The sequence below is a fragment of the Rhyacophila brunnea genome, unplaced genomic scaffold (assembly GCF_057557595.1).
Source record: "Rhyacophila brunnea isolate RB1 unplaced genomic scaffold, BYU_Rbru_1.0 scaffold_22, whole genome shotgun sequence".
NCBI lineage: Eukaryota > Metazoa > Arthropoda > Insecta > Trichoptera > Rhyacophilidae > Rhyacophila > Rhyacophila brunnea.
The window spans coordinates 18,021,445-18,048,063 of NW_028232882.1; the positions used below are offsets into that span (position 1 = coordinate 18,021,445).

The 26,619-nt window shown below is 33.6% G+C and overlaps 3 protein-coding genes and 1 long non-coding RNA gene across 4 annotated transcripts in view; 1 reads left to right on the plus strand and 3 right to left on the minus strand.

Annotated features, from left to right (window-relative positions):
- The window catches only part of LOC147070130 (uncharacterized), a 139,154-nt gene extending 135,660 nt beyond the window's left edge, over positions 1-3,494 (plus strand). Inside the window, exon 6 of the mRNA XM_085949370.1 lies at positions 1,259-3,494. Coding sequence (XP_085805496.1) covers positions 1,259-1,433 — 175 coding nt within the window. The 3' untranslated portion in view covers positions 1,434-3,494. The remainder of the gene's footprint in view (positions 1-1,258) is intronic.
- An 881-nt stretch (positions 3,495-4,375) lies between these two features.
- Cluap1 (clusterin associated protein 1) lies at positions 4,376-18,348 on the minus strand. Its single transcript, XM_085950066.1, has 10 exons — positions 18,227-18,348; positions 17,949-18,145; positions 15,183-15,362; positions 11,306-11,401; positions 10,919-11,136; positions 10,564-10,696; positions 7,965-8,049; positions 7,140-7,238; positions 6,214-6,363; positions 4,376-5,433 (listed from the first exon to the last, which is right to left on the minus strand). The coding sequence occupies exons 1-10, from the start codon at positions 18,246-18,248 to the stop codon at positions 5,219-5,221; spliced, it is 1,395 nt and encodes a 464-aa protein (XP_085806192.1). The 5' UTR covers positions 18,249-18,348; the 3' UTR covers positions 4,376-5,218.
- A 762-nt stretch (positions 18,349-19,110) lies between these two features.
- Positions 19,111-26,169, minus strand: LOC147070132 (large ribosomal subunit protein mL62). The gene is made up of 4 exons (XM_085950065.1): positions 25,920-26,169; positions 25,619-25,807; positions 20,584-20,753; positions 19,111-19,754 (listed from the first exon to the last, which is right to left on the minus strand). The coding sequence occupies exons 1-4, from the start codon at positions 26,064-26,066 to the stop codon at positions 19,661-19,663; spliced, it is 600 nt and encodes a 199-aa protein (XP_085806191.1). The 5' UTR covers positions 26,067-26,169; the 3' UTR covers positions 19,111-19,660.
- Positions 19,111-26,619, minus strand: part of LOC147070133 (uncharacterized) — a 110,629-nt gene continuing 103,120 nt past the window's right edge. The window contains exon 2 of the long non-coding RNA XR_015070995.1: positions 19,111-19,449. This is a non-coding gene — a long non-coding RNA (uncharacterized LOC147070133). The remainder of the gene's footprint in view (positions 19,450-26,619) is intronic.

Genomic DNA, 26,619 nt, shown 5'->3' on the forward strand with positions numbered 1-26,619 from the left:
GGATCCTCAAAAGAGGCAAAAAATACAACAATGTAAAAAAAGGACCCATAAGGTTGAGCAAATGGTTAACATCCATTTCTCGCAAAAACAAAAATCGGTACTGTTCGGGTATACGGAATACAGCGGAAAACGCATTTTGAAAATAGCCGACACACTGGATTATTTGTTAGTTTGGGTTAGTTTAGGTTAGGTTAGGTTGTGTTAGGTTAACCTAACAAATAATCCAGTTTATCGGCTATTTTCAAAATGCGTTTTCCGCTGTATTCCGTATAACCGAACAGTACCAAAAAATCTCTCTAGTCTTGGAGGCCCATCTTATGATCTTATTCGGGTCAGACATGGTTTAAAAAAACATGCGTCACTTTATATGTTTTACAGTGGTGATATATATATTTTACCTTTATAAGAACAGACATCACGATTTAATTTAGTAGTTTTTTTATTTCAATTGAACGTTCTTCGTTTTTTCATGATTTCATGTTTCATTTGCTTTCGTGCTTTCATGATTATATTCATGAAACATATTATGCTCCAAAAAGCGGTAGGCACTATTTTTTCTATAAGGGACAGTCTGAAAAGTTTGAAAACTCTGACATAAGCAATCATTTTTTTTATATGACCGCAAATCATAAAATTATTTTTGATGGTATATCCAATCCAATGAAAGCCTAAAATTTCTAAGTCCGATACCCTTTTAACACACCTAATTCCGTATTGTACTTGAAATTATCTGAAAAATACCGAAACAGTGCTTGATGGCTTGAGTAGGTATATGACCATTGGGTCTATTCATTACACAAGGCGGTTATCGATGGTAGTTTATTATATTTATGTATTGAGTATTATAATTGTTGCAATAAGATAGCCGTCTAAACTGTCAAAACTGTCTATATTGCTCTAAAAGTTAACACAACCAAGAGAGGGGCTGTTAAAACATAACACGTTTTTTAAAGTTTAAACGGTTAACTTATTGTAATAATTAATCTCCTCAATACATAAATATGATAAACTACCGTGGATAGCCGCTGATAGCCGACTTGTGTATAGAATAGCTTCGCTGGGTCCCTATACGAATGCAAAAATAAAATTTATTATAACAAAAAAACCAAAGGGTAAGTATGAAATCAAGGCTAAAATACTACCCCTAGATTTTGGCTCTTATCCCAACAAGCCACTGGTAATATACTATTTACCAATGACCAATGTAGTAAATTTTTGATAATGATATCTCATGAAACATATAACTGATTGTTTATAGAACGATAGCTGAGCAGTTCATCGTGGCGTGTGACGAGAACAGACACAGCCACAGTCACCCTGGTAGTCCTGACCAGGCTGGAGTCATCAACAGAAACGGTGCCATTGTAGACAAGTCTGATTCATCAGGCTTCGACACCGCCAGCAGTGGTAGCCATAGTAATAATAAATACTAACATAGACTTAAAACAAATGACGATGGCTAGTATGCATACAGACAAGATTATAATTACCACACTTTGGGTTGTTATATTGTAGAATAATTGTAGATTATATCATAAAGCATCAATACCAGTTTTGTATCGAATCAAAAGTATTGAAATATTTAAACTTTTTTGACTACCTCTTTATAATGATTTGAATATTTCACTGTTTCGTTTACTATTCTTTGAATTGTACTGTGTGTCCTATAGTATTTGCCTATGCTGCGATTACATTATGGTCACGTCACATGCTGTCACATGCGCTAGTACGGCAGCAAATCTGGTCAATGGTTTCGTCATTCCGCAGAATATTTTGAATGATCATTATCTCTATAAATTCAATTATGCAAAATGCCAACTCTAATTTATTAGTATTCTGAATTATTATTCATTATTCATAGTAATTTCAATTAATTTTAACGGTTTCTAGGTGTGCATACGTTAAAATTAGAGTAAAAAAATTAAAACAATGAGCGTATTTTTACGTGAGTCGAAAATGTGTAGGCAAACAAAATATAATAAAAAACATTCATTGAGTCATGCGGTTGCCGATGTGACGTGGTATGTATGAGATGACCTCATCGTTTTTCTGGCGATTTCGGCAGATTTTGCCAATTGACAATGTTTGTTTAAATGTTCAAAATGTGCTTACGGGATGGGAGCATCAGTCTGATAACATTTTAAATACCAAGAAAAAGACATTACACACTTTTTTCCCGTAGCGGCAGCTTACTGTGACAGCACACAGCGTGATGATAATGTATTTGACGCTTTACTCTTATATGATTCGAAACGATATAATATCAAATTACTAAAAATTCACTAACAACAATATTTTAGGAGTCATTTGATCATCCACAAATAATTGAAAATTGATTTTGTTTAATGGACGCATCAAAAGATAATGCTATAATTATTTCCAAAATTAAAAATTAATAATGAACAATATTTTTGAATTGTTTATTAATAAAAGATGCATTGAAAGTCTAAAACAAGACAAATGGTATCCTGAAAAGTTTCAATATATTTTATAGTTTCAATCATTCCACTTTTTTATCGAATGTGATATTATTTGCTAGTGTATGGGGCATAGAAAAGGTTGGAAACCCTCCCCAAGATTAACAACGTAAAATTTTCACATTATGTCATTATTGAGACTGATTTAATTGAAGACTGTAGTCTATAATGTCTTTTGTCGGATATCAATTCTTAAACTAGTATTTTTAAATGATTGTACATCCGTACAATCATTAACATTGTAGAATCTTTTTTGAGAACCTACAATAAAACACTTAAATAGATTTATCTATTGTTTTTTTGATACAGAGCTTAATAGACAAATGAATATTTTGAAGTTGTGAATTATTAGTTAAATTCTCTCCTTTTTGTATGCATATCAGTCAATGCTTATGCCATGGCTAGTTACGTCAAGCAAAATAGCTTGTACTTAATGTAAATTAACTGTAAATTAAGTGTAAATTAAGTGTACAATAAGAAGAATGGATTTTAAATAGTAGGTATACTATATTGTAGTAGATAGGTATATTTATCAAATATTTTCATTATATCACGTCTCTTATTTTTGAAAGAATGAGACTTTTATATAGGTAACCAATAGGAAATAAAATCATTGTGCATAAATACATCTTTCTTTGAATAAAAATTACAAGTATTTTCTTTCTCATACATTATAATAATATGTATAAAAAATAGAAGTAATTTTGATAATGATTTATCGTTCATTTCACTATGACTGTATAAAAAATATTAATCTTTCCTATAGAAGACTCATACAAGTTCTCATTGGCAGAGCTATACGTCATATACTAAGATGTTTCATTTTACCATTTCAATTAGAAATAACTAGTTATTGTTTATACTTAGTAATTATCCAAATTTCATTACTATCATCAGTTTCTTATGAAATTCAGAAGAAAGTACGGATGAATTGTGAAATTTTCAAAGAATCTTTGTAAAAAAATATATTATAAAACCTCATTTATCAGGACTATCACAAATTTGTAATCTGAATGGAAAAAAAATAATTTCTTTATGTCAGCGATGAATAATTATATTCTGGGTTAGAGGTACAGTTGACAGGTGACATTTTAGATTATACTGTTTTTCAGTACCTTCACATAAAATAATCATAACCTGTCACTCCGTTTGCCCTCGAATAATCCTGAAAACATTGTAATATTTTACATACTGGATATTAGGAATGTAAATAATATATAGTCATAAAATAAATAATATAATAATAATTGTTAAATACATTTGGTAGAGGTATCTCATTAACGGCCCACGTGCTCGTCGTAGGTCAAAATTGAGTTTTTATTGTATTTTCAAACCATGATCCTGGACACTCCTTAAACGTTGTAGATAATCTATTTATATAATTTTGAAGCCTTATTATCCTTAATAGTTATTTTAAACATTTGATGACTACATAAAGTATTTTTGTTACATAAAATAGTATTCTTTTAAACCTCTCGCTCTAATGTTGCAATACGCGTAAGAAAATTCGCGTAAGAAAAACGCGTCAAACACGCGCGTTAACATAATTTTACTCACTACTTTAATTATAGTTTGTCAATTTATGGCTACGGCCATATGTTGTAGCTTAACCACTAGGGAATGACAAAAGAAATGGCGTATTTCAAAAAAACACTACCTTATTCTTAGGTCAATAATTATTATAAAGCAATCATTATTCATAACATGTTTATCACACTTAAATGGTCAAAGACATAGCTTATAAAAAGTATCTTTAGAATCATCTTCAAATGTGTTAATCTTGCCGATTTTTTGAATAATAAAATGCCTAATTCTTGTCAAATTTGGGATCACAGAGATTATCAATATAATTTTTTATCGTGAATATTTTACAAAAATTATCTCGTAATAAATTATACTAATGGTTTCATAAATGCGTTTAAAAATTAATAAACGTAAAAAATCTTAACACCACTGCACAGTTATGTACCGAAATATGACTATATTCTAAAACATTAGAGCGAGAGGTTTAAAAGAATACAATTTTATGTAACAAAAATACTTTATGCAGTCATTAAATGTTTAAAATAACTATAAAGGATAATAAGGCTTCCAAATTATATAAATAGATTATCTACAACATTTCAGGAATGTCCAGGATCATGCTTTGAAAATAGAATAACAGCTCCATTTTGACCCACGCTGAGCATGTCCCCCCTTAAGGTATTGCATTATTTGTGTACAGAAGAAAATTATCAATACAGCTATTTACAAGTAAGTACGTAGTTAATCCGGTAGCTTAGAAATTGCATTAAGGCTCATTTAGAGTGAAATAACATGTCAGTAGTGCTGTTTCCAACTTCTCACTCTCCGTCTCTGACGCGCATTGCAATGTGGTCTTCTGACAACTCAGTAGTCAACTGTACATAAATAATGCAAGAGTTTCGTGTGAACTTCAGCTATAATATTAGGTAACAATTGTTTACAATCTGTTTAGTATTTTCTAATCTATTGTCTATATACAATATTTTTAATGGTAGATACCTTATTTTTTATAAAACAGAGTGTGCAAATAAAACATGTTATTTGAAGAAAATTATCTAGTATTATTATCTATAACAATAAGACTCAATTAGTGTATAGTGTGAATATATTAATAATATAATGTATATTATATTTGGAACTGTTTTTTTTTATAATAAAAGTTTTGTAAATCTTTAAACAGAGTTTTCTTCATCTTTATAATAATAATCAAGGTGAATTCAGAAGTCATCGTCACTTAGTATATCCTGCAGGCCCGCGTTCGGCTTGGCAGAGGGTGCTCTCTTATTGAGTGTGTGATTGGATCCGGCGACTGTCTGTCCTGCTCCCACCCCACGGCTTCCCACTCTTGCGACGGGCGCTTTTCCAATTCTGGTGTCCATCTGCAAATCACTCTCGTCGGAGCTGCCCAGAGACCCCAGATCATCCGAGCCACCTTAAATCCAACATGATTTTATGAAATGGATTAAAGATATACCTAACAATAACCATAAAGATATATAAGTTATTTAGAATGAGAATCAAAGAATTTTAACTAGAGAAGGAGGTATAATTTTTTTTTATGTTATAACACTTAATCCTTTCAACGTGGACGGCACACTTGTTGTGTCCTCATTAGGGGGCCGTTAGATATAATTAGCATGTTATTTAAATGTGGTGGTAATTAAATAGTAGCGAAGAAGTTAATAGTGACGCTTTACAAGACATTTTTTTTCCTTTACCTGAGGCTATATACTATCCATGGCTCTATCCAACTAACTTTCTCTTAGGTGTGATTACTTACTGTTGTTTAAAGTTTAGAAGAATCTATATTTAGCTACATATGTATTTGTTTCCGACTTTTACACGGTGTAAATGGAAACTCTGACGTTCTTAGTAGTATTGACTTCTAGAGCATCCATTGTTTGTTCTCACAAGGCGCAGATCTAACCTGGTTAGGTCACGTGAATCATATGAAAGATAATGCGAGTAATGTTGACCAATCCAATACGATGCAGTGGAATAGGTAGGCCGAAAATAAATTAAGAAAAAATGGAGTTTCCAATGACTGCCATTTACTAGGGGTACTAAACTGGAAAGCAGCCACTACAGTTTATCCGTAAACTTTTAAGGATAATAGATTCTTAGCCATTCACCCAATTTATTGGTTCCATATGCTGAATCAAAGTAGTGTAGTTTCTGTTCAGAGTTATCAATTAGTCAAACATGTACACACCCATATCCAATGCTTTCAAATCCTCTTCATCGAGGTCGTCACCTAAGAGATCGTCATCGTCGCCCAGTGAATCATCGATGGAGAGGTCATCATCCTTATTTCCCGCCATGCTCCCAAATACCTTTGGCTGCTCTCCTCGACCGCCTCCAGCTTTGATACATAAAAAACCAGATTTATAATCGAGGAAATATCAGTCTCAAAATACACCTATCACATGGGTGAAACAGTACTAAATGGCATGATTCAAACCAGTTCAACAAATTTCTGAGACATCATTTTAGCATTATTGCAATTGCAGCGTTACAAGACACTATTTTTCGTAACAAACATCCTTTGAATAAATCAAAATAATGTGATTCAAAAGGTAGATGTAGATGTCAAATATTTGTTTATTTATCCAATCAGAGGTTTTTTATACACCCATTGTCGAACAAAACATCCAAAGTTTGCATTGAAATATCGAAGAAATAAAAGCGACAATTATTGTTTTACTTAATATTATCTACAAGTAAAAGTGTCCGTGTCAAAATTATTGTCGTCCATATTTGGCAAAAAATTGGACTGGAATGGCGGTACGCATGACTAGGCACCAGGCGGTGAGAGAGGTAGGAGGGGCTGAGTTGCTATACTGGGCAGCCAACGCTGCCGAGTGTATGTTTGACGCGGCGACAAATTAACTGCCGCAACTCGGCGGTTCCGGGCAGCGCGTCGACTGCAGCTGCCGAGGTCGGCAGCAGTAAGTTGCTTGCTATGTGTGCGTCCATTATGAGTTTTGTATGAAAAATTAGGGTTCTCCGAGTTGCCACTGCCAGCAGCAGCAACACGAAGTTGCCCGTATATTCCCGGCCTAACATGTTCTGGAGATATACTACCAATATTAAATGAAAGGGGCCTTAAGCAGATATGCTATTCAAGTTTAGTGTTACCTGCAGTTCTAACCCTCAGCCGGGTTCGAGGCCGTGTAGCTGGTCGTTTTTCAATTTCTTTCAGCTCTTTTCGAGGACTCTCGTCGTATTCAAAGTCCTCTGAAAATGATTGAAAGGAAAAATTAATCATAATAATATGAAAAAGCCAAGTACTAAATACTAGTCTATATAATTGTTATATAAAAGTAAAAATATGTTTGTTTGTTCAAATTACCTTTCCTGCCGATTTTTGAATTGTCATGACAGATAAAGTTTGCATATTTTGGATTCGATTTTAATTTCGCCTCTGACATGTTGTGTGCCTAGATATATATATTTTAATATTGAAGAATGTAATTATTATTGTTTTGTTAGGAAAGATAAATGTATATTGATCAACGAAGCGACCTCGTGCGAAGCTGGGTACTGCAGCTAGCAGGTACTTATACGATATTATCAATGAAAATAAAAATTTAATCCATGTAGTTTAATATCGATTTGGATCAGTTTCATCTCCAAAATCTATGAATATCCAGATTCCTCAATAATATTCTTTGGAGCAGGTGAACCTTACATAACAAGTGGTTGTATTAGTGTTACGTCTACGTATGTTCATTAGACTGAAGCGGCATCCGTTGTCTTGCACAATAAATTCTGAATTCTAGGCTACTCTCACTATTAGTGAATGATTCCAGGTACACAAAATTAACTATGCAGGCTAGCCCAAGAGTGGAAGAAACTTTAAGATAGACCTGAAGGGAAAACTTAAACTTTGTTCGTAGACTGTGTCGATAGACACCCAATATCCTTATGACTAAGACAGTGGAAGAACGTTGGGAACCTTACCTGTGTCACTAATATTCACTAATACATCTTCTGCTTCATACTTCTGGATCAATTTTAGAGCTGCATTGTGTCGTTCTTCGGCGGCCTGCACAAAAATTATATTACTTTATATTTCTAGTGACAAGTAGGGTTGGGTGGTACAAGAGCGCGCAGTGTGCAGGAGTACGCATTCGATTTAAACATGCCACATTTGACGTTAGCTAATAAATTCAGTCGCTAGATGCTAGCGTCAAGTGCTGACGTGTGGTTGTCGCGAGCTGTGTGTATCAAGGCGATTATTTACGATTCCAGGTAACAAAATGGTTTTTTTGCTTGTTCGCTAAAATATTTAACTGTTCTGGAAACTCTCTCACATGGAGGTCCAATGCAATAAAGTGCTCTTGTATTATTATTTCTATTACAAATCTACTTAATTAGCTGTCACACTACAAAATTTTGATAGTTTGCCCTAGATGGCGATAGTAGTATGTTTTTAACGAAATGTTCGCCTGCTGCATGAGTGCGCTGGGACGAAATGTGCAAGAGAACGCGCGCACTCTTGCACGATACGTTCATTGCTACTATTATTATTGTTTACTATTTTGATTTCAGAATGTCCAGACGACCGAGAAAAACAGAGAGGAAGAATGTTGATCCTATTATCATGGAGGAAGCCAGAAGACTTCAAGAAGGAAAGAGTCAGAGATACGTTGCGAAATTGTAACATCTACAATATGGATGAGTCAGGATTTTCTACCGTGCCCAATAAACCACCCAAAGTCTTGTCGACTAAAGGCAAGCGGTGCGTAAACAAAATTTAGAGCGCTGAAAGAGGACAGAATGTGACTTTGGTCTGCGCAATGAGTGCTGGTGGACACTTTGTTCCACCCGCTTTCATATTCAAGCGCAAACGAATGAATCCCGATCTTCTAGTAGGAGCACCACCATCGTCAATTGGCATGATTTCGGATAGCAGCTTTATAACTACCCAACTGTTTATAAACTGGCTTTCATATTTCAAGGACCATGTGAAGCCAACTAAAGAACATCCAGTCCTACTGATTCTAGACAATCATTCTACCCATTGCGCTTTCACCGCTGTTAACTTTTGTCGTCAAAACAACATATTCCTCCTCTCGATCCCCCCACACAGCAGCCACAAACTCCAGCCGCTGGACAGATGCTTTTTCGCCCCACTAAAAAATTTTTATGCCGTTGAATGTGAAAATTGGTTGAGAAATCATCCAGGGAGAGTGATCACAACTCATCAAATTGCAACAATATTTACACCTGCATATACCAGAGCAGCTACGATGACTAATGCTACCGAAGGGTTCAGGGTGACAGGAATCTGTCCATTTAACAATAACCTTTTCTCGGATGACCAATTTCTGGCTAGCTGTGTGACATAGAGGCCTTTAGTTCCAGAAAACAATTTGGTACAGCGAATTCAACACACTACTCCACCCATTTTTACTGCCATTGTATTACAGAACTCACTTCAACAGACTGCAGTGATGGAGAGACTTCTTCCAATAGAAACTGAACTTTTGCAGCAGGCGAGTAGAATGGTGTCTACAGCTTTGACTGAGGCATCAGCCCAACCGCCCATACTGTCAACTTCCTATGTTACTCTCGTAAACTTTTCTCCTTTACCGAACTCATCTGTTCCGAGAGTTACATCGAAGAGGGCAAAGAAATCGGAGATTCTTAGTAGTTCTCCATACAAACATAAATTAGAAGAAGATGAAGCAATTAGAAATACTAAGCCGAAGAAGAAGACTGCGCATTTAAATAAAATGTTAAAAAAACCACAGCTTGCTCCAAAAAAGAAGATCTGGATATGCCCAGCTTGCGGATAAATATTTAAGGAGCCAATGGTGGAGGACTGGATTCAGTGTAAAATATACCAAGAATGGTGGCACGAGAGATGCACTGGTTATTTGGGATCTGGGGATTTTATTTGTGATCTTTGCCACTGATTATCCCATCATATACTGTGTGCGCACTCGTGTACACCCTCCTGCGCACTCTTGTGCTGCAGGGTGCACACGAGTGCGCACATTTAGTTTTTTTACTTTTTTTATTATGTGTTGTAATAAGTGAGAGTTAGAAGTGTCGTATTTTTTCTTGTAACAGCTAGATAACCAAGAGTTGAAATAAACTTATTTTAACGCGCGGCATAAGCGTTGGACTATCACGCTGTGGGTCTCAGGTTCGAATCTTGGGTCTGGCAAGTACACATATTGTTTTTCAGTTTGTGTGTGAGTCAGGGTATGGACCTAATAGGTTGAGCAAGTGGCTGACATCCATTTCTCGTAAAAAAACAAAATCTGTTAATACAAACCTCTACTCTGTGGAGGCCCATATGATCCTATTAGGATCGGACATGGTCAAAAAAAAAAAAAAATGTATAGTTTTATTTGCACAAATTCTGAAACCCAAAACTGCGGGCTCTTGTACCACCCTACCCTACATAGAGGAAATAAAAAGTAGAGATTATAATATTATACAGAATGAAGAAATAGATTGTTTCAATTTGAATGCAATGTATCCATCTATTGGATCTAGGCAAATCTTACAAAGATGAAATATGAAGAAAATAAATAACAATTCTTACCTCAGCTTCTGCTGCCTCTAAAGTGCTGAGTTGTTGCTTTAGTGCTTCTACACATCGCAATTTCAGGACGTAATCATCATATAACTTTTCCAATTCGATTTCAAGGTTCTTGAATTCCGCTTGGTATGCTGGCCTGCAATATAAAGTCTCAAAGGAAATAAATTGCTCGGACACAGGAGGTTCACAAATATATGTTCTCACTTGCTTATTTTGCAATGTAATTACACAAGTGGTGGAATACAAATTTAATAAGTAAGGGCATTAATAGTATAAAAACATTTTTATGCAGATGTATCTAGGTATGTACTAATGGAATGAGAATATTAAAAACACTGTAACTATTTGTTTTGTTTACTTGATCTTTTGCATGGCCTGTAATCTTTTCTCGGATCTCTCCAGCTCTGCCCGTTTTTTCTCAATCTTCGAATCGAGCGATGCCTCGCTCGAAGCCACATTCTCGATCTGCTCCTGGGTGGAAGAGAGTTCCCTCTGCAGGGCAGTGCAGGCTCTCTCTACTGATGCCTCAACGGACGTCATGTCTAGAGGTCTGCTTATTGACTGCTCTCGTATCTCCTGATAAGCATTACTATAACTTTTAAGTGTGATAGAAAACTTCCCAGTTGGTTCATAAACGGTGTTAGGCTACAATACTTTTACTAAATAAATAATAAATTATGTTTGCTCCGCAGTGGAACACAAGAAAATGTGATTTAAAGAAATTAATAATGTTTAAAAATTTCACCTTGTAATCAACTTCTTTTCCTAAAAGGTCATAAAGAACTGCACCACTCGCTGTTATTTCGGTGGCTAACTGTCGGGCTCTTTTCAAATCATCTATCTAAAAATACAAAAACAAACAATGTTAAGTTAATGCATACATTAATAAATTAATTAATCATACCTTACCATGCATTGAGTACTTTACAGCCGCGGTGACATTGTTTCAGAGCAGTGGCAGGTCGCGGGTTCGAATCCTGCGTCTAACAAATTCTCGTATCGTTTTGACAATGTGTGTTCGATTCACAGCAAGGACCTTGATACCGCCTAAACCATGGCATCCTCAGAGGATCCAAGACCATGAGGCCTGAACACAGAAAAGAAAATAAATAGAACTCCGATCTCCTATTCTCCAAACGTTTGAAAGTGAAGCAGGATTTTAGTAGTGTGAGTAAATGTGTGGACGCACAAAAAATGACCTTCGTGCACGCACATAGCCGCATTATTGATGACTACTATTCATTAGAAAGACTTAATACGAAACATATTTTAAATACTTACATATTACTAATATTAGTTTTTTAACGCGTTTTTTAAATTAACATACATACTTATTAATTTCACACACAATTAGTTAGGAATATACTTTCTAGAAATTGAAAAAAGGATATTAATTTGGTTTTTTAGAAAGTATATTTATATGAAATGAATGAACATAAATAACACATTGTACAAAATAATTATGAAAAATATTAAATATAATTATAAAAATCCCATTCAACTTATACGTCACATAATATATAAGATTAAGTAATAACAAGATAAGTACAGCAATATTTACATACAACAGGTAATTCTAAATAGGTATAACATTAATCGCATTTATAATAATATATTAACAGAAAGTATACATTTTGTCTTATACCTAACTTACTGTCATCCATCAATTACACATTTTATTAATGGTGTGGGTTGAAAAAATCAATCTAATAAACAAAAATGATGGGACCCATGTAGGGCTTCCAATTATTATTAACCAGAGGAAAATTACTTACTATCCGGTTAGCGGTTAGTTTGCTTATTTACATTATTTACAATATATTTTTATACAAACAAAATTATTTACGGGCAAGACAAGACGTGTACCTACTCAATTTAGGGGATTAAGCAAAAAACCCAATGCAGTTGTCGATATCCCACAGCTCTATAGATTTGCCGTGGGATATCTAAGCCACGCGTAATCCTTAAAGACCGCCGCGCTATTATTTATTCTATGGAATTTGACTCACACTATATCAATAACAATAAAAGTAAGCTATTTAAAGGGTAAGTAAGTAATAAAGTAATTTAGGCAGGCGATTTTATTACTTGAGCGTAAGACTGAGTCGTTAATTATTTGTTACGACGCGACGTTTATGAAAAAGCTTTCACACGCTATTTTCGCTGTTTGTCTCTTTAGTTGTTCATATACCTACTAATAATTTTACCCGGTTTTCGGTTAGTTTACATATCCGCGGTTACCCGGTTAGCAGATTTCAGTGAAAACAGGGTTGGAAGCTCTAGATCTATTTACACGCTATTCATTTTTCGTATACAAATATGAAAAACGACGGTACGGACATAAATAAGAAAATATTATACACGATTTATTCAATCGAGATGGGTATCCAAAACAAGGTACCTATTTGGAATGATAAAATGATCATGGCTATGTCAAATTGCCGATGGAGATAAGGTATGTCGACGCAGTATTAAAATTTGGAATAATATAGCTAGCCATGTGTTTGTTTTTTTAAATTCATAATCGGCGGCTCTCGTGGTGCAGTGCGTAAAGCACTGGCCTTCCATCCCTGATGATGAGTTCCAAGTCCAAGTCGTACGCCGTACTTGGTCCCGTGGACATCTGTTATGCCAAAAGTCAATAGTATAATATCATTAATTATTCACAAAATATTTGAAATCGTTAAACTTTGTACTATGTAATTAGTGTGTTTATCTCTTCATTTTATGATTAAAATGAATATTGACAGTAAATAAATGCACATTTACCTATGTTTATTGCATATGCAACTGTATAAATCATTATGATAAACGAAAACAGTTATAATTGATTATAATAAATATTAAGTAAGTATCTAATATTCCCTGTCTGAAATGCGGCCCTGTTATCCAAACAAAACACACGTATTATATGCATACAATGGTGTGCGTCCCACTTTCCAAATATATGTAATCTTGCTTGTGCGTAACGTCAAATACCATGCGTAAAATAAATTTTAATGCATGTTAAGATATTGACATATATATTCAAAATAAAAATAAAAATATGCTTCCTTGTGAAATGTAGTTGCGCTATTTGTTTTATTTTTCATATTTGTATCGCTACTACAACTTTTTACTGAACATATTGCCATTTTCAATTTTAAATGAACATAAAACCGAGAGCTCTGAGAGCAGTTGTCAGGCCGACGCACAAGCTTAGAGTGACGTTTTCTGAACACGCGGTTTAAGTTTACCTTACTCGAGATCGGTTGCTTGCGTAGCCTTACCGGTTGGGTATTTCAGTTCCCATTATTTCTGAGTTCCCTGGGCCTGAATCATCATTGGGCTGATTCATGCAAACATGAACGGATCGACTGCGAGGCAAATTTCTAGCCCGTAAGCTTAGATGTATGGAAATTTATAGTCACCCTTTTGCAAGTTCTACAAAATTTAATGAAATCATTCTAGCCCTTAATGTATGTAAAATCCTGCATTTTCTTTATACCTACATTAATTCTAGAAGCAAGCAAAGTAAAACCTAGCGTCATTATAAATTTTATACTTATTCAATTTTAAACATACAAGCAAGCTGTAATTTAGTGCAGTAATGTTAATCCCAGCAAATGCAGTCCCTTTCAAAGCATGTAGGTACCTGGAAAAGGTCTGGTTGAATATTTCTGTGGTTAGCAAAAATTCTCAGAAGTATGACACCCAATGTACCTACCAGCCAGGTACATAGGGTGTAGGTAATATTTTTAATTCTTGCCTGAGTTAACCTACTCCAAAAAGGTTGATTCATTCGGTTTTCGAACTATTGAGGGTGACGTCGGCCGGCGCCACGCTCTCCGGCGTCACCCGCCATTTTAATTTTTTTTTTTTTTTTTAATATTTTCTACGCTGTACTACTTGACTGTAAATGTATTCCGACAAATAAACACCCTGTTTTCGCCTATAATTCCGCGTTGTCAATCAACATAAGCATGTCCCGGAAAGAAGCCAGCAGACGATATCACCGTGACATTACATCATCATCAGGGGGGTCCAGCTCATCATTACACCCCCCCCCCCCTTTCGGAGGTGACAACCTGATGGTTTGGTCGAATAGCTAACAACTATTTCTTTATTTAGTTGTTGAGTCATGAATACTTCGATTTACAGCAAAGTAGTAAATTATACATTCTTTTACATCTTTCATTGACAGCTGCAGGTGTTTGGGTCTTAATAGCTTTTAGTGATGGCAATTTATAAAACATACGTAGCAGATTCCGATCAATGTGCTTCAGCAATTTAGTCCAATTTAGAATCTGGACTAATTAGGAATTCTATTAGGTATATTTCTGAGATGTTTCCTAATTATGTATGTTCAATAAAGAATGTTACATTCTTAAAACTTGTGAATTATTCGTTATATAAAAAAATTTGCAATTTATAAAATTCTAGTGTTGCGCATGAATTATTGTTCATTAAATTAAAATATTTATTGGTAGAGCTTTATTATTGTACAATGTACAGAGAGGTACCTTCATGTGCTGTTTATAAACAAATAAATATGAAATTGTTTTATTTATCAATTCAAATAACAGAATGAATTTTCTTCAAGTACACACTTAAATGATGAACATTACGATGTATAACATTACCTTTGATGACATATCAAATTGAAATGTTGGATCTTCAGCATCTTCTTTGTCTTCGTTCTCAAGTTTAGCAATATTGAGAGCCTCATACAACACGGCTGTGATCTTCAATAGTTCCCTTACAGCGTACCCATCAGACCCGTAAAGTTTTTTTGTGTTCAGTTTTATATTCGCTTTAGTCGCCTGGTAAAATGAGATATCATAATTTAGTGAAAAGAGTATTTTAACAATTGAAACCATGTTTTTATATTATGTAAATTAAAAGCTCTCTCCGGATGGATGGATCACATCAAAAGTGCCACAGGCTTTCTACTGACAAAAGCTATGTGTGCAAGGCGAAGAGGGATGGAGTCAAGCTGTGATGACAGATGTCGGACCAAATCATCCAGGTCACGATCCTGTCATAAGGTCCTCATGATATATAATAATATTTTTAGGAAAAACATTCATTATAGAAGCTTATTACAAAATAATAACAGTTATCATCAGAACCTATGGGAATAAGTGAACGGTAATGAGAAGTTTACACTATCGTAACGACTTTAAACTATAAAAAAACCATGCAGAGAGCCAAGATGGCTAGAAGTAAAAGCTGTGGAGTACACTGATGTTCAGTTTGAGTAGAAGTGCCAAATACTCCCGTCATAAGGTGCAAATATTTATCGAAATTAATTTCACATGGGTAGCCAACCCGCGGCCCACTAGGTGTCAACTTGTGGCCCGTGAAGCAGTGAGAAAATAAAAATAATATCAAATGCTGCCGCTAGTTGTGCTAATTTCGCAAATTGAGATTCGATAATGGCTCAAGATTTTAAAAAGCACCGTGTGCTTTCTACTTCATTTGCAACGCCATTCTCCCTAGACGTAAATTTATTACCGGGAAATTTACAAACGGAATATTGTGAAATATGTTTCGATGAACAGTTAAAGGAGAAATTCCATCAGGTTGGTTTGGAAGAGTTTTACAAAACATATTTGGGCAAGGAGAAATATCCTGCATTTTACAAACATGCTCTGATGATGATGATGATGAATGATGACTGATTTTTAGTCGGATGAAGCATATCAAATCCCGAGTGAGAACACGAATCGCTGATGTGCATTTGGGAAACTGTTTGCGTGTAGGAACAACCTCACTCGATATCGATATTAATGCACTTAGTTCTGCCACACAAAATCAAACTTCTCACTAAAATTTATTATTTTTATGTTATTTTGCTTATTTTTTATTATTTGAAAAAAGTCTAATCTAATTAATATGTTTGATTCTCATTTTTTATTTATTTTATTAATATATATAATATATATTTCTTTTTTGTTTTGTATAATAAAAAAAATCAGTTGTGCAGCCCGGTAGGAAATCTCATTTTTAGAATCTGGCCCGGCTGCTGAAAAGGTTGGCCACCCATGGTTTAAAGCATACCTACTTTTGACATTGTCATTCATTGGTATTAGGCGGTATATAGTCAATGATGTATCGACTGATTGAAAAGGAACAGTTTGTAAGCCAATGAGTTTTAATAATTTTATGGGTCTCATATTATTATTATGTTTTTTACCTAAAACGATTCCTCTAAAGCAGAGGGGGGCAAACTGCGGCCCGCCGGGTATTTTTTTGCGGCCCACCATCATTAATTGTATTTCTCATTACGAATAACTTTTTTATAATTTTTAAAAAAATATTAATAGATTAAAATTTGAAGAATTTGTTGTTTCGTAAATGTATTATCTCAGTACATCTTCCTTGCATCTCGTATCCCACTATGTAACCACTATTTTCTACGTTGAGCATCGATTTCAATAGATATTGATAGTGTGCCGACAAAGCTACAACTTGAGATTATTGATCTGCAGTGTGACACTGATTTAAGAGAATTGCATCATCGTGAAGAAATCTCCAAATTTGACAATGCCCTTAATTCAGACAAATTCGACCAACTGAAAGATTATGCAAGAAAAATGTTCGTTATTTTTGGATCAACCTATATATGTGAACAAACATTTTCGATCATGAACCTCAATAAAAATTCTTTACGATCAAATATCTCCGATGCCCATTTACAAGCAGTTTTGAGAATATGAACTACAAAATTAACACCCGAATTTAAAAAAAATGTACAACAGTTTTATTCTTCTCATTATTTTTTTTTGTAATATTTATTTTTCGTGATAATAAATAGTGTATATCTAAAAATGGTATTTTACTCATTTTGAATTCTTGAATTTGGCCCTCCATCCAAAAAGTTTGCCCCCCCCTGCTCTAAAGGGAAAACAGCGGTCGATTTAAAATTTACAGCAATATCAAAAAAATTTAAATGCATACTGAATTAACAAGTGTCGACACAATCATCACTTCAAAAAATTCAAGACTTTTTTTATGAGGGATGGTTGTTAGCCATTCGTCTAATTCATTGGATTTTTACCTAAGATCAAACAGACACGTTGAAAAACTGTTGTCATATTTTTGTCAGACAAGGGTCATGCACCCATGGTTTCAAAGACAGATACCCTATTAACTACGTCCCTTCATAGTTTTGGATTAAATGTTGCAAAAACGATTACTATGATATAAGTATATTTTCCCTTTTTCCAGAACTGTCAATTCGCTGCTCAATTAATACAACCATCGCAAATTGGTAGTCAACTAGTACATAATATTTTGAATTTTACAGCTTAAATCGTACATTAAAAATTAATTGCTTTGATGTCTTCAGCTCAAGTATATTAATATACCTAGTTCATTTAATGACAAAGTAAATGATATTTAACCATAAACTGCGCTGCGGATCGAATGATCATGATCCTTTCGTCCATTGAATTAGTGCCTCCATCTAGTTGCACGTCAGGATCAAATCTTTCCGCTAGCCACTTCAATAAACTAGCAACAAGTGGAAAATTTGGCTGTCTGAAGCTCTCCAATGAAATATTATCTGGGTAATTAAGAGCCCTGAGATGCTCTGTAAAACCTGAAACAATATTGGGTTAAGAAAGAATATATTTAATCACTAATTCATTTCCCATTATTGGGCCTTTTTAAATAGATTTACTTCTCAAATCTCGGTATGACATATTTAAATATTTTCCCTGCTAATAGAATTAGTATTTTAATAATAATAATGTGTTATGTTATCCGTGTTATCCTATTCTTTTATGTAATTTATTATTTTACGTCACTTCATTTATTTCAATGTTGTATTATTATTGGTTGCTATGGAAACTGGTTTTTAAGATTTGTCATGTTGGCTATGTTATATTTTCACAGTGCTCATTGCACATTTTATTAACAATATTCTAAGATTTTATTACTTAGTGCTATTATTTTCGGAATACAAAATTATGAATTATATTATAGGTGAATATTCGAAAACATTATGGTTTTTTTAACTCTACAATCAGGTAATGTGGGTCATTGCCGCCTCATGAAAAGGTTTCTTAACAGATTGTTTTGTGAAAAACAAATATTAGCCACTTGTCTAAACACATTAAAAAACATGTGATTTTGCCAGACCCGGGACTCGAACCTGAGACATATGACTTTACCGTTTTTGTAGTTTTGCTATTTCTTATTAGGTATATTATTTATGAGTGTATAATAGTAATAAATGAAACAGACAAGGGTTTGCGATGTAATAAAGTTCACTAAAAATGTCAAATGGAAATGGGTTGGACACATAGCTCGAAGAAGGGACAATCGCTGGATAAATCTAGTCATCCAGTGGTACCCAAGAGGTACAAAACATCCGTAAGGTAGACCTAGAGGCCGCTGGATTGATGAAATAGTTAAGTTCTGCGGAAGTACGAGACAATGCAACGCACAGGATTGAGAGAAGTGGAATCAGCTTAACTGTCACAGATTAACTTACTAGTGTTTTCTGTGCATAATGTAAAAGGATCGGAAGGAAAGGATTGGAAGATAGTAATAAAACACAGATTAGTTTTTTATCTTTAATACTAATTAATTTTAATATTTAGCGCAACACATGACAGAAAAAGCATCCATGACTATTACATATATTAAAATTAGTCTACGAACATATAATATAATATCTTTAACAGTGTAGGTACTTTAAACACTTATATACTATGTATTTCATAATATTGCATTTAAGAACATTAGCCGAAATAACCTAGGTCTGTCTTTGACTTCTTGAACTTCAAAAAGTTGGAAATATATCAGACCAGCAACACAATATGGTAAGTGATGTAACATGCTGTTTGAACTTAATGGAATCTGTGTTTATAAGATAATTCTACATAAAATGACTACTGTCTAATAATAAAGACAGTATTTAGTATTATGATTTGGAATCTATTAAAAATATTCTACATTCTTTCATAATGTGTGATATTACAATCATTTGTTTGTTTATGGTGTGAATTCAAAATTATGTTCGAAGGTTAATTTATATAAATTGGAAACCATGCATCTATCAATGTATCGCGTTTACAACAAACGTAATGGTTCCAATTTAATAGAAGTATCATAAATCGTTGATGGTTGGCGGCTGTCTTTCGGCTCGCCGTATGGATGCTTCCCTCTTCATCATCAACCTTTCTCGAGTTGCTTTTTCCTTCCTGCAATAAAATCAAAACAAACTCGTTCAGTAACACGTAATTTTATAAGCGTACACTGATAGATAGTGAAATGATTGAAAGATGAATACATATTATTGTATGAATATTGATGAATTATTTGCACAGATATTGTATCTCCAATTTTTACTGAAATTGAGTTATTATAATATATAAAATGCCAGTCCGCATACCTTTATGCTGTAAGAATATTGCACATTCAAATAGCACATTTAGAATATTGTCTCATTCAAGTACATACATAAATAAAAAATACATTTATCCGTTTTGTCTTCGTTTCAATCAACACATATTCTTCAAATTCGATTTCACAAAAACGTACAAAATTGGACCAACAACATCTGTATATTTGAATAATAAAACAATATCTTCTCAAATTATAGCATCTGAAATTTTTCGAAATTTCGAAAACTTAATCATTGTGTGGAAGATGCACGTTGTTAAGTATAATGTAATGCTATGTAACCAGCGTACACAAAGTGTTAACTTTACCCAGTAATATATTTTGTAAGGTATATTAAGTTAGCTAAACAAATAAGAAATGAGTGAAAGCAATGGGGTGCTTGAAGATGAAATAATCACTGAAAAAATTCAGCCGTCAGTGGTATTAATGAGATAAAAAAACAGCCAAAGACCTGACCCAAATGTGGCTGGATTGAAAAAAATATGAAGTTTAGAGGAAATATGTGGTAAAGCGATGTCATGATTTGAAGTGATCGAAGAAAACTTGAGGCTTTAATCCAGCAGCAGATCGATGACGGCTATTGAAAATGGTGATATTAAGATTGTCAAATAAAGATGTTATGTTTACCGTTTCTTTAATTTCTCTACTGTGTCTGGCGTGATCTGCTTTTCTGGTTCAGCCGCCATTCGGATCATCTCACGGAGCTTCTTCAAACAATCAGCTAAGTTCAGTTGCTGATATCGGGTCACGTCAGACTTTATCACGATGAATCCTTCCTTTGTAATTTTATTTTTATGCTGAAAATGTTAATTAAATGAATGGTAATTTACCATAACTTCATGGGGTGGTTCAATTGGACATAGTAAAACAATGATAGACCACATAATATTTTTTTTTGATTAGTTATGAAATAATAGACTAGTAAAACCTTCAACCTACATAATAAAAATTTAAAATGGCAAAATTATTGATCCGTGTTCTTGTCAGAGGGTTTTGAATTGTGCATCATTGTGCTGATTGCACAGGTATTTAGGAAAAGAGAAAACTTAAAGGCCAACCATCTAGTTTCGCAAATGTGTCGCATGATCTATTATACACTATTGTACACCCAATTACACTGCAATGTTTATATCAAGTCTTGTACATCAAAGCGCTACAGCGCTGACACTGTTACGTCACATGCTTTTTGCGTGTTGACTTGTCATAGTAGATACTCAATCACTGGCACAATAGACACTATTGAGTGTAATAAAAAGCCTTCATTTCTGTTTCACCTCAGAATATTTCTACATTCAAAATATTGCTCTTTGTCTGCTTCCGTAAAGGTTTAGGCGTTTTAATGTTAATAAAACTCTACATGATATCGAACACACACTGAATTATGGGTGAGGGAAAGTAGTAGCGGGAAAAGTAATTGTCGGGGTAGGTTTTAGTTTTAGCTGTGGTGACGTAGACAAGACTTGATATAAAAGTCGCACTGTAATAAAGAAATTGTAGAAGCAATCTGCCATTAGTGATGCCAATCGGTGTTCAGTCAAACTGATTCAGATATTCAAATTAATTAATTTATTTCATGAAACATATTAATTACAAGAAAAAATAAGTAGGAGTGAAAACAGCAAGATAATAGATATGAGTATGAAAAAGTGTTATTAAAAATATTGAATTCACATTTTAAAATGTAGCAATCCAAATGTATGTATGTCAGACACGTCAGATCACGGAGTTCTGGGTTTGATTCCCAGTGAGGTCAAAATATATTTACATAATCTAATATATAAATTCCTCAAGCCTGGGAGTTTTACCACTATTATTGGGCTTCACGGCCTGTTGTGGTGTTTAAGAAAGAAACAAATAATAAAAAAAAAAAAAGGTGTATTGCATTACCAATAATGAACATGATTCGATTAGGCATATCGATATACAAAGCAAATGCAACAATGGAGGTCACATTAACTTTAAATTTAGAAAACAAACCAAAACTTAACATAACCTACTTATTTCTGGGAGTATGTTGTGTTAGGTTTTGGTTTATTTTTAGGCTACAATAGACCACTATGTACCATAAAAATGATATGGTCTTAAGGGGCCGCTGAAGAGCCGACATTCAAATATAATTTAGTATGAAAAGGACCTCGGCGTCGTAAGTAAGTTAATTTAAATCGACCTTTTCGCAAAAATCACTAATCATCTGAGATTTTATTTCAAGAAACATTATTATTTTTGATATTGTCTGCCGCTGAACATTATTATTATTTTATAAACACCTGTAAGATATACGCCGATCAGAAAACAGGGGTGTCAAAATAATATTATGTAATATAATATTTTTAAAATGTTAATTTCATCATAGTTTTTAATCAAACCTGTGCAAGTACGTACTGATAACTTGGGTGGATTTTGTAGCAAACACACTATTGATATATATACGGGTATATTATTATTATAACCCAATTCAAATTGAACATAGGTTGATACTCAAATACTATTATAGTATGTTTATGATTTCAAGAAAATAAGTGGTATAATTAATCCATATCAATTATTTGAAAACATTACATTCGCACTTTGCAAGATAACATCAAAATGTGTATATACTTATCTAAATGACGAATGACATTCATGAGTGAGCACGGCTGAAAGCTTGGAAATGTGTTTTTTTCTATTTCAAAATCTTTTAATTGTATATTATTTTATTACAGATTCAAGGCCAACTTCATATAACTAATAAAAAATACTGTTTGTTTCTACGAATAAAAAAAGACAGGAAGGAAGATGTGTACAAATCACGGCACTCAGAAAGGCCGGCAAATATGGCCGACAATGCGTGATACACAAACATAAAATACACAAAATTACAAACACATTCGAAGTTTGCCGCACACGTACAGACCACGTGATATTTGTTTACGCAAAATCAACGCTTTTCAAAATGGCGAATTTGATTGCCAGATTTTACTGCAATGAATCAGTGTGTTCCTTCTTGTCTTTTTTTATTCGTAGGTTTGTTTACTATGTACACCGAGAAATTTCCATTTATAAAATCGGAAACGATTTTTACAGAAGAGTTTTGGAATATAATCCAACCAAAACTGGAAAAAATTCTATCATGTGTGTTGACTTCCTGAATTAGTTAACCCCAGGTCCATGCCACTACATGAACCACAGTGGACATTAAGCCATTTCCACACTGGCAACCTCATTAAATTTTACGATACTTACCATAATTGCAATCTAACGAGGTTGCCAGCAACATGTTGCCAGTGTGGACCCGGCATTAGATGCACAAAACTTAAATAATATATAATATAAATAAAAATTTTAAATTATGACAGACAGCCCTGATGAAATAAATATGAAATATGAGTTGATCAAGTCGTCGAGTAAGTTTGATGACACAAACAACTTGGACGCGACCTTTTTATATTAACTACTAGACCAGATATTATGGACCACACGTTAAAAAAACATATTTTCAATTCTCAAGGCCAATTCTGTAGAACGTCCCCTTAAGTAAAATGTGGTTACCGGCACTGCTGCATTTGCTTCTATATCGATTGATTAAATCGTATTTATTATTATAATTGCATATCAATAATTTTTAATTATCTTACTTACATTGCACAAATCTTTCTTACACTGATTGTGATTTTAATTTCTTCATTTAAAAATGTGAATTTCAGGCTGTTTTTCAAGTTGTTTTGACGATATGGAGAAAGTACAATCGGCGAGCTACAAAGACCGTAATTTAAGAATTTATAAAGCAAATTGCACCTAGTTACTAACAAAAGTAAGTATATTAATGTCCAAATCAATTTGGTTGAATAGCAGGTTAGGTTGGCAACTTCGGAGAACAAACAACTGATGTGTCCAATTTCTCAGATAATTAATTATCATGTAGATTGACACCAGCAGAGTTACCATTTACTGCAGTGGTGCACAAGCTTTTTGAAAGAAAGGCCAATTTATCCATTTTCTAATTTTTCACGGGCCGCAAAGGTAAAAGTGTTGAAAAATAATGATATATTGAGATGAGGTATACATCAAACATAGGATTTTTTTTACATTCAATGAAATAGTACTTGTCCGTCCATTGTTCTTGAAAAGTTCTATTTTCTTCTTCGTTTTTTAATGTTTACTGCCATTATAAATACATGGGGAGAAAATTAGTTCAGACATGATTAATTTGTTTGAAAATAATAAAAGTACATAAAGATACTTCATACACGCACTATACATACATAAACAAATGTTTCATAATCAAACTGTATTTTTTCTGTTAAGACAATTGATAAATCAGTACAAGATTTCAATAGATTTTTTGTCTTGCACTGAACTGACCAAATTCCTGGAGAAAGAACACTAAAATGCATGTTTTGAAAACAATAATCTAAAAATAGACTGCACCTGCACCAGTCAGGTATAATTTGTTCACATACTGAACACAGATTTTTATCATATTTAATTAAAAATTTGGTGATGAAGTACTTGTTATATTAGGCCATAACAAAAATGCCATTTCGGGCCGCGTTTGTGCACCACTGATTTACAGTCCAAAAAACACCATAAATAGGTAAAGACAGATATTATATTATTCTAAAGTTTCTACTACAATATGTAAGAGAGCCTAAGAGAAAGAATTCATATATTGTATTTACGCAGTGGTTGGTTTAGGAATGCGTAGGCACGACTGATTTTGAGATACCCACGATAAAAAATACAATAAACACCACAAATCACATCCTTTAATCAAAATTAATTGTTATATTGAGGATGACAGTGATGACAAATAATTATAATATTACTGGTTATGTTAAAGGCTCGTTTGATGTTGGTTGAAGGGATTTTGTTATGCTTTGGGCAATATCTTAACTTCACTTTGAAAGATATACATACATATATTTTGGTATACCTAATTTAGAATGGTTTAGGTTTTAACTGTTTCGAGGCCCCTTTTAAAATTTTCTAATGAATCGATTGTAGTATTTGTGTCAAAGAAAATCGCTTTTGTACTGTACTGTGACTTTAGACGGCAATTGTTTTACAAATTTCTTAAACTGTAGTTTGTTTTAAATTAAGTGAGTACCTTAATTTATTGTATTTACTAATCTCTCTGTAGAAGTAGGTATTTTATTAAAAGTCAAATTGTGTACGTATTCAATTAATATAATACCCCGTTTACACATGCATGGATGTACTGTGCACAGTAAGAAAATGTATGGGGAAACATGTATTATCCTGCAGATGGCAAAATTGCATGCATAAATCAAACAAGATTGGAAGATTCCAAATTGTGATGATTGCTGATGATGCGCGCAAGTAAGATTATTGTCGATCTGCGCCTGCGCAGTAGAGCGATAGGAGCGGGGCGAACATGCCGGTAAAAAAATGAACTACTCATTTTGAGCTTCGATTTTCAATACGACCGGTCAGATAGTAGTATAAAATGACAAAATCGCGCCTCGCTTACTCTTGAAGAATGAGATTGGAGAGACAGTCAGCACTTTTACGTGTAAACAGTTATTGTCATGACAGTTTAAAATAAGCACAATTGCCGACAGTAATTCCATGCATGTGTACAGGCGCTATAATTATGTGATATGAAAAAAATAATGAAATAAGAGTAAACACACATCTCAATAATATTTTTTCAATTAAGTACCTCTTCCAGTAGTTTTTCTCGGATTGTGGAATCAAGCCATTCTGCTTCTTGCACATTAAACCTCAAATCAACTTTGGTGTTAACTTTATTGACATTTTGCCCGCCCGGTCCAGAACTACAGCTGTATGTTATTTGTAATTTATCGATGGGAATGAATCCAGAAAATTTTTCACTCGGATCCTGTGGCACCTAGAAAATGACATTTAATAATTATCTCGGATAAGCCTTTAACTCATACGATATGACATATTGGAAAGCGAACTTCTCTCTTTTATATCTCATTAAATTGTTATTAACTTACAAAACTTGGAGTGGTTAGTTTTAGAGAACTAGATGGATATAGTTTGTCCAAGGAAAGAGCGCTTTTAAAAGCAAATGATCTAGTAGGAACAACATTTCGAAATTGGCTGCTCACAACTTTACTAATCTGAAAAAGTGTTCGATTCATTTTTGCAATATTCTTTTATTCGCGTAAATCTTTATTCTCTTTTAAAAAAAATAACCTATTTTCTCTCGCCTCATCTGTCAGTGAGATACATAAATTTAGAATTAATTTTCTTGTGGTTCGTGGTTGGTATCGCTCAACGTTATGCAATACACAGCATTGCCAGGCTATGAAAGTAAATATTCATTTTTTGTTCTAAAATTTTCATCTTGAAGCAAGATTTAAAGCATTACTAGGTACTTGTTTATTTTATAATCAAAATAAATAAGGTACCTACTTTTTCATTTATATTTAAACAATATTTCTGTGCTATAATCAAATAGTTATCAAGAAATTATTGTCACCCTAAAATCTTATAAAAGTAATACAGTTAAATCAAGTCGAATATTTCTAATATATGTAATACGGTACTTATGTCAAATAAAATTAAGTAAAAATGAAGCTTTTTATTGTCTTATAATTCTATTTAAATAAGAATAAATAAAATAATATGCATACAAACAAAAAATAGATGTTATAACTTTAAGTGAGACGCTTTACAATGGTATTTTATTGG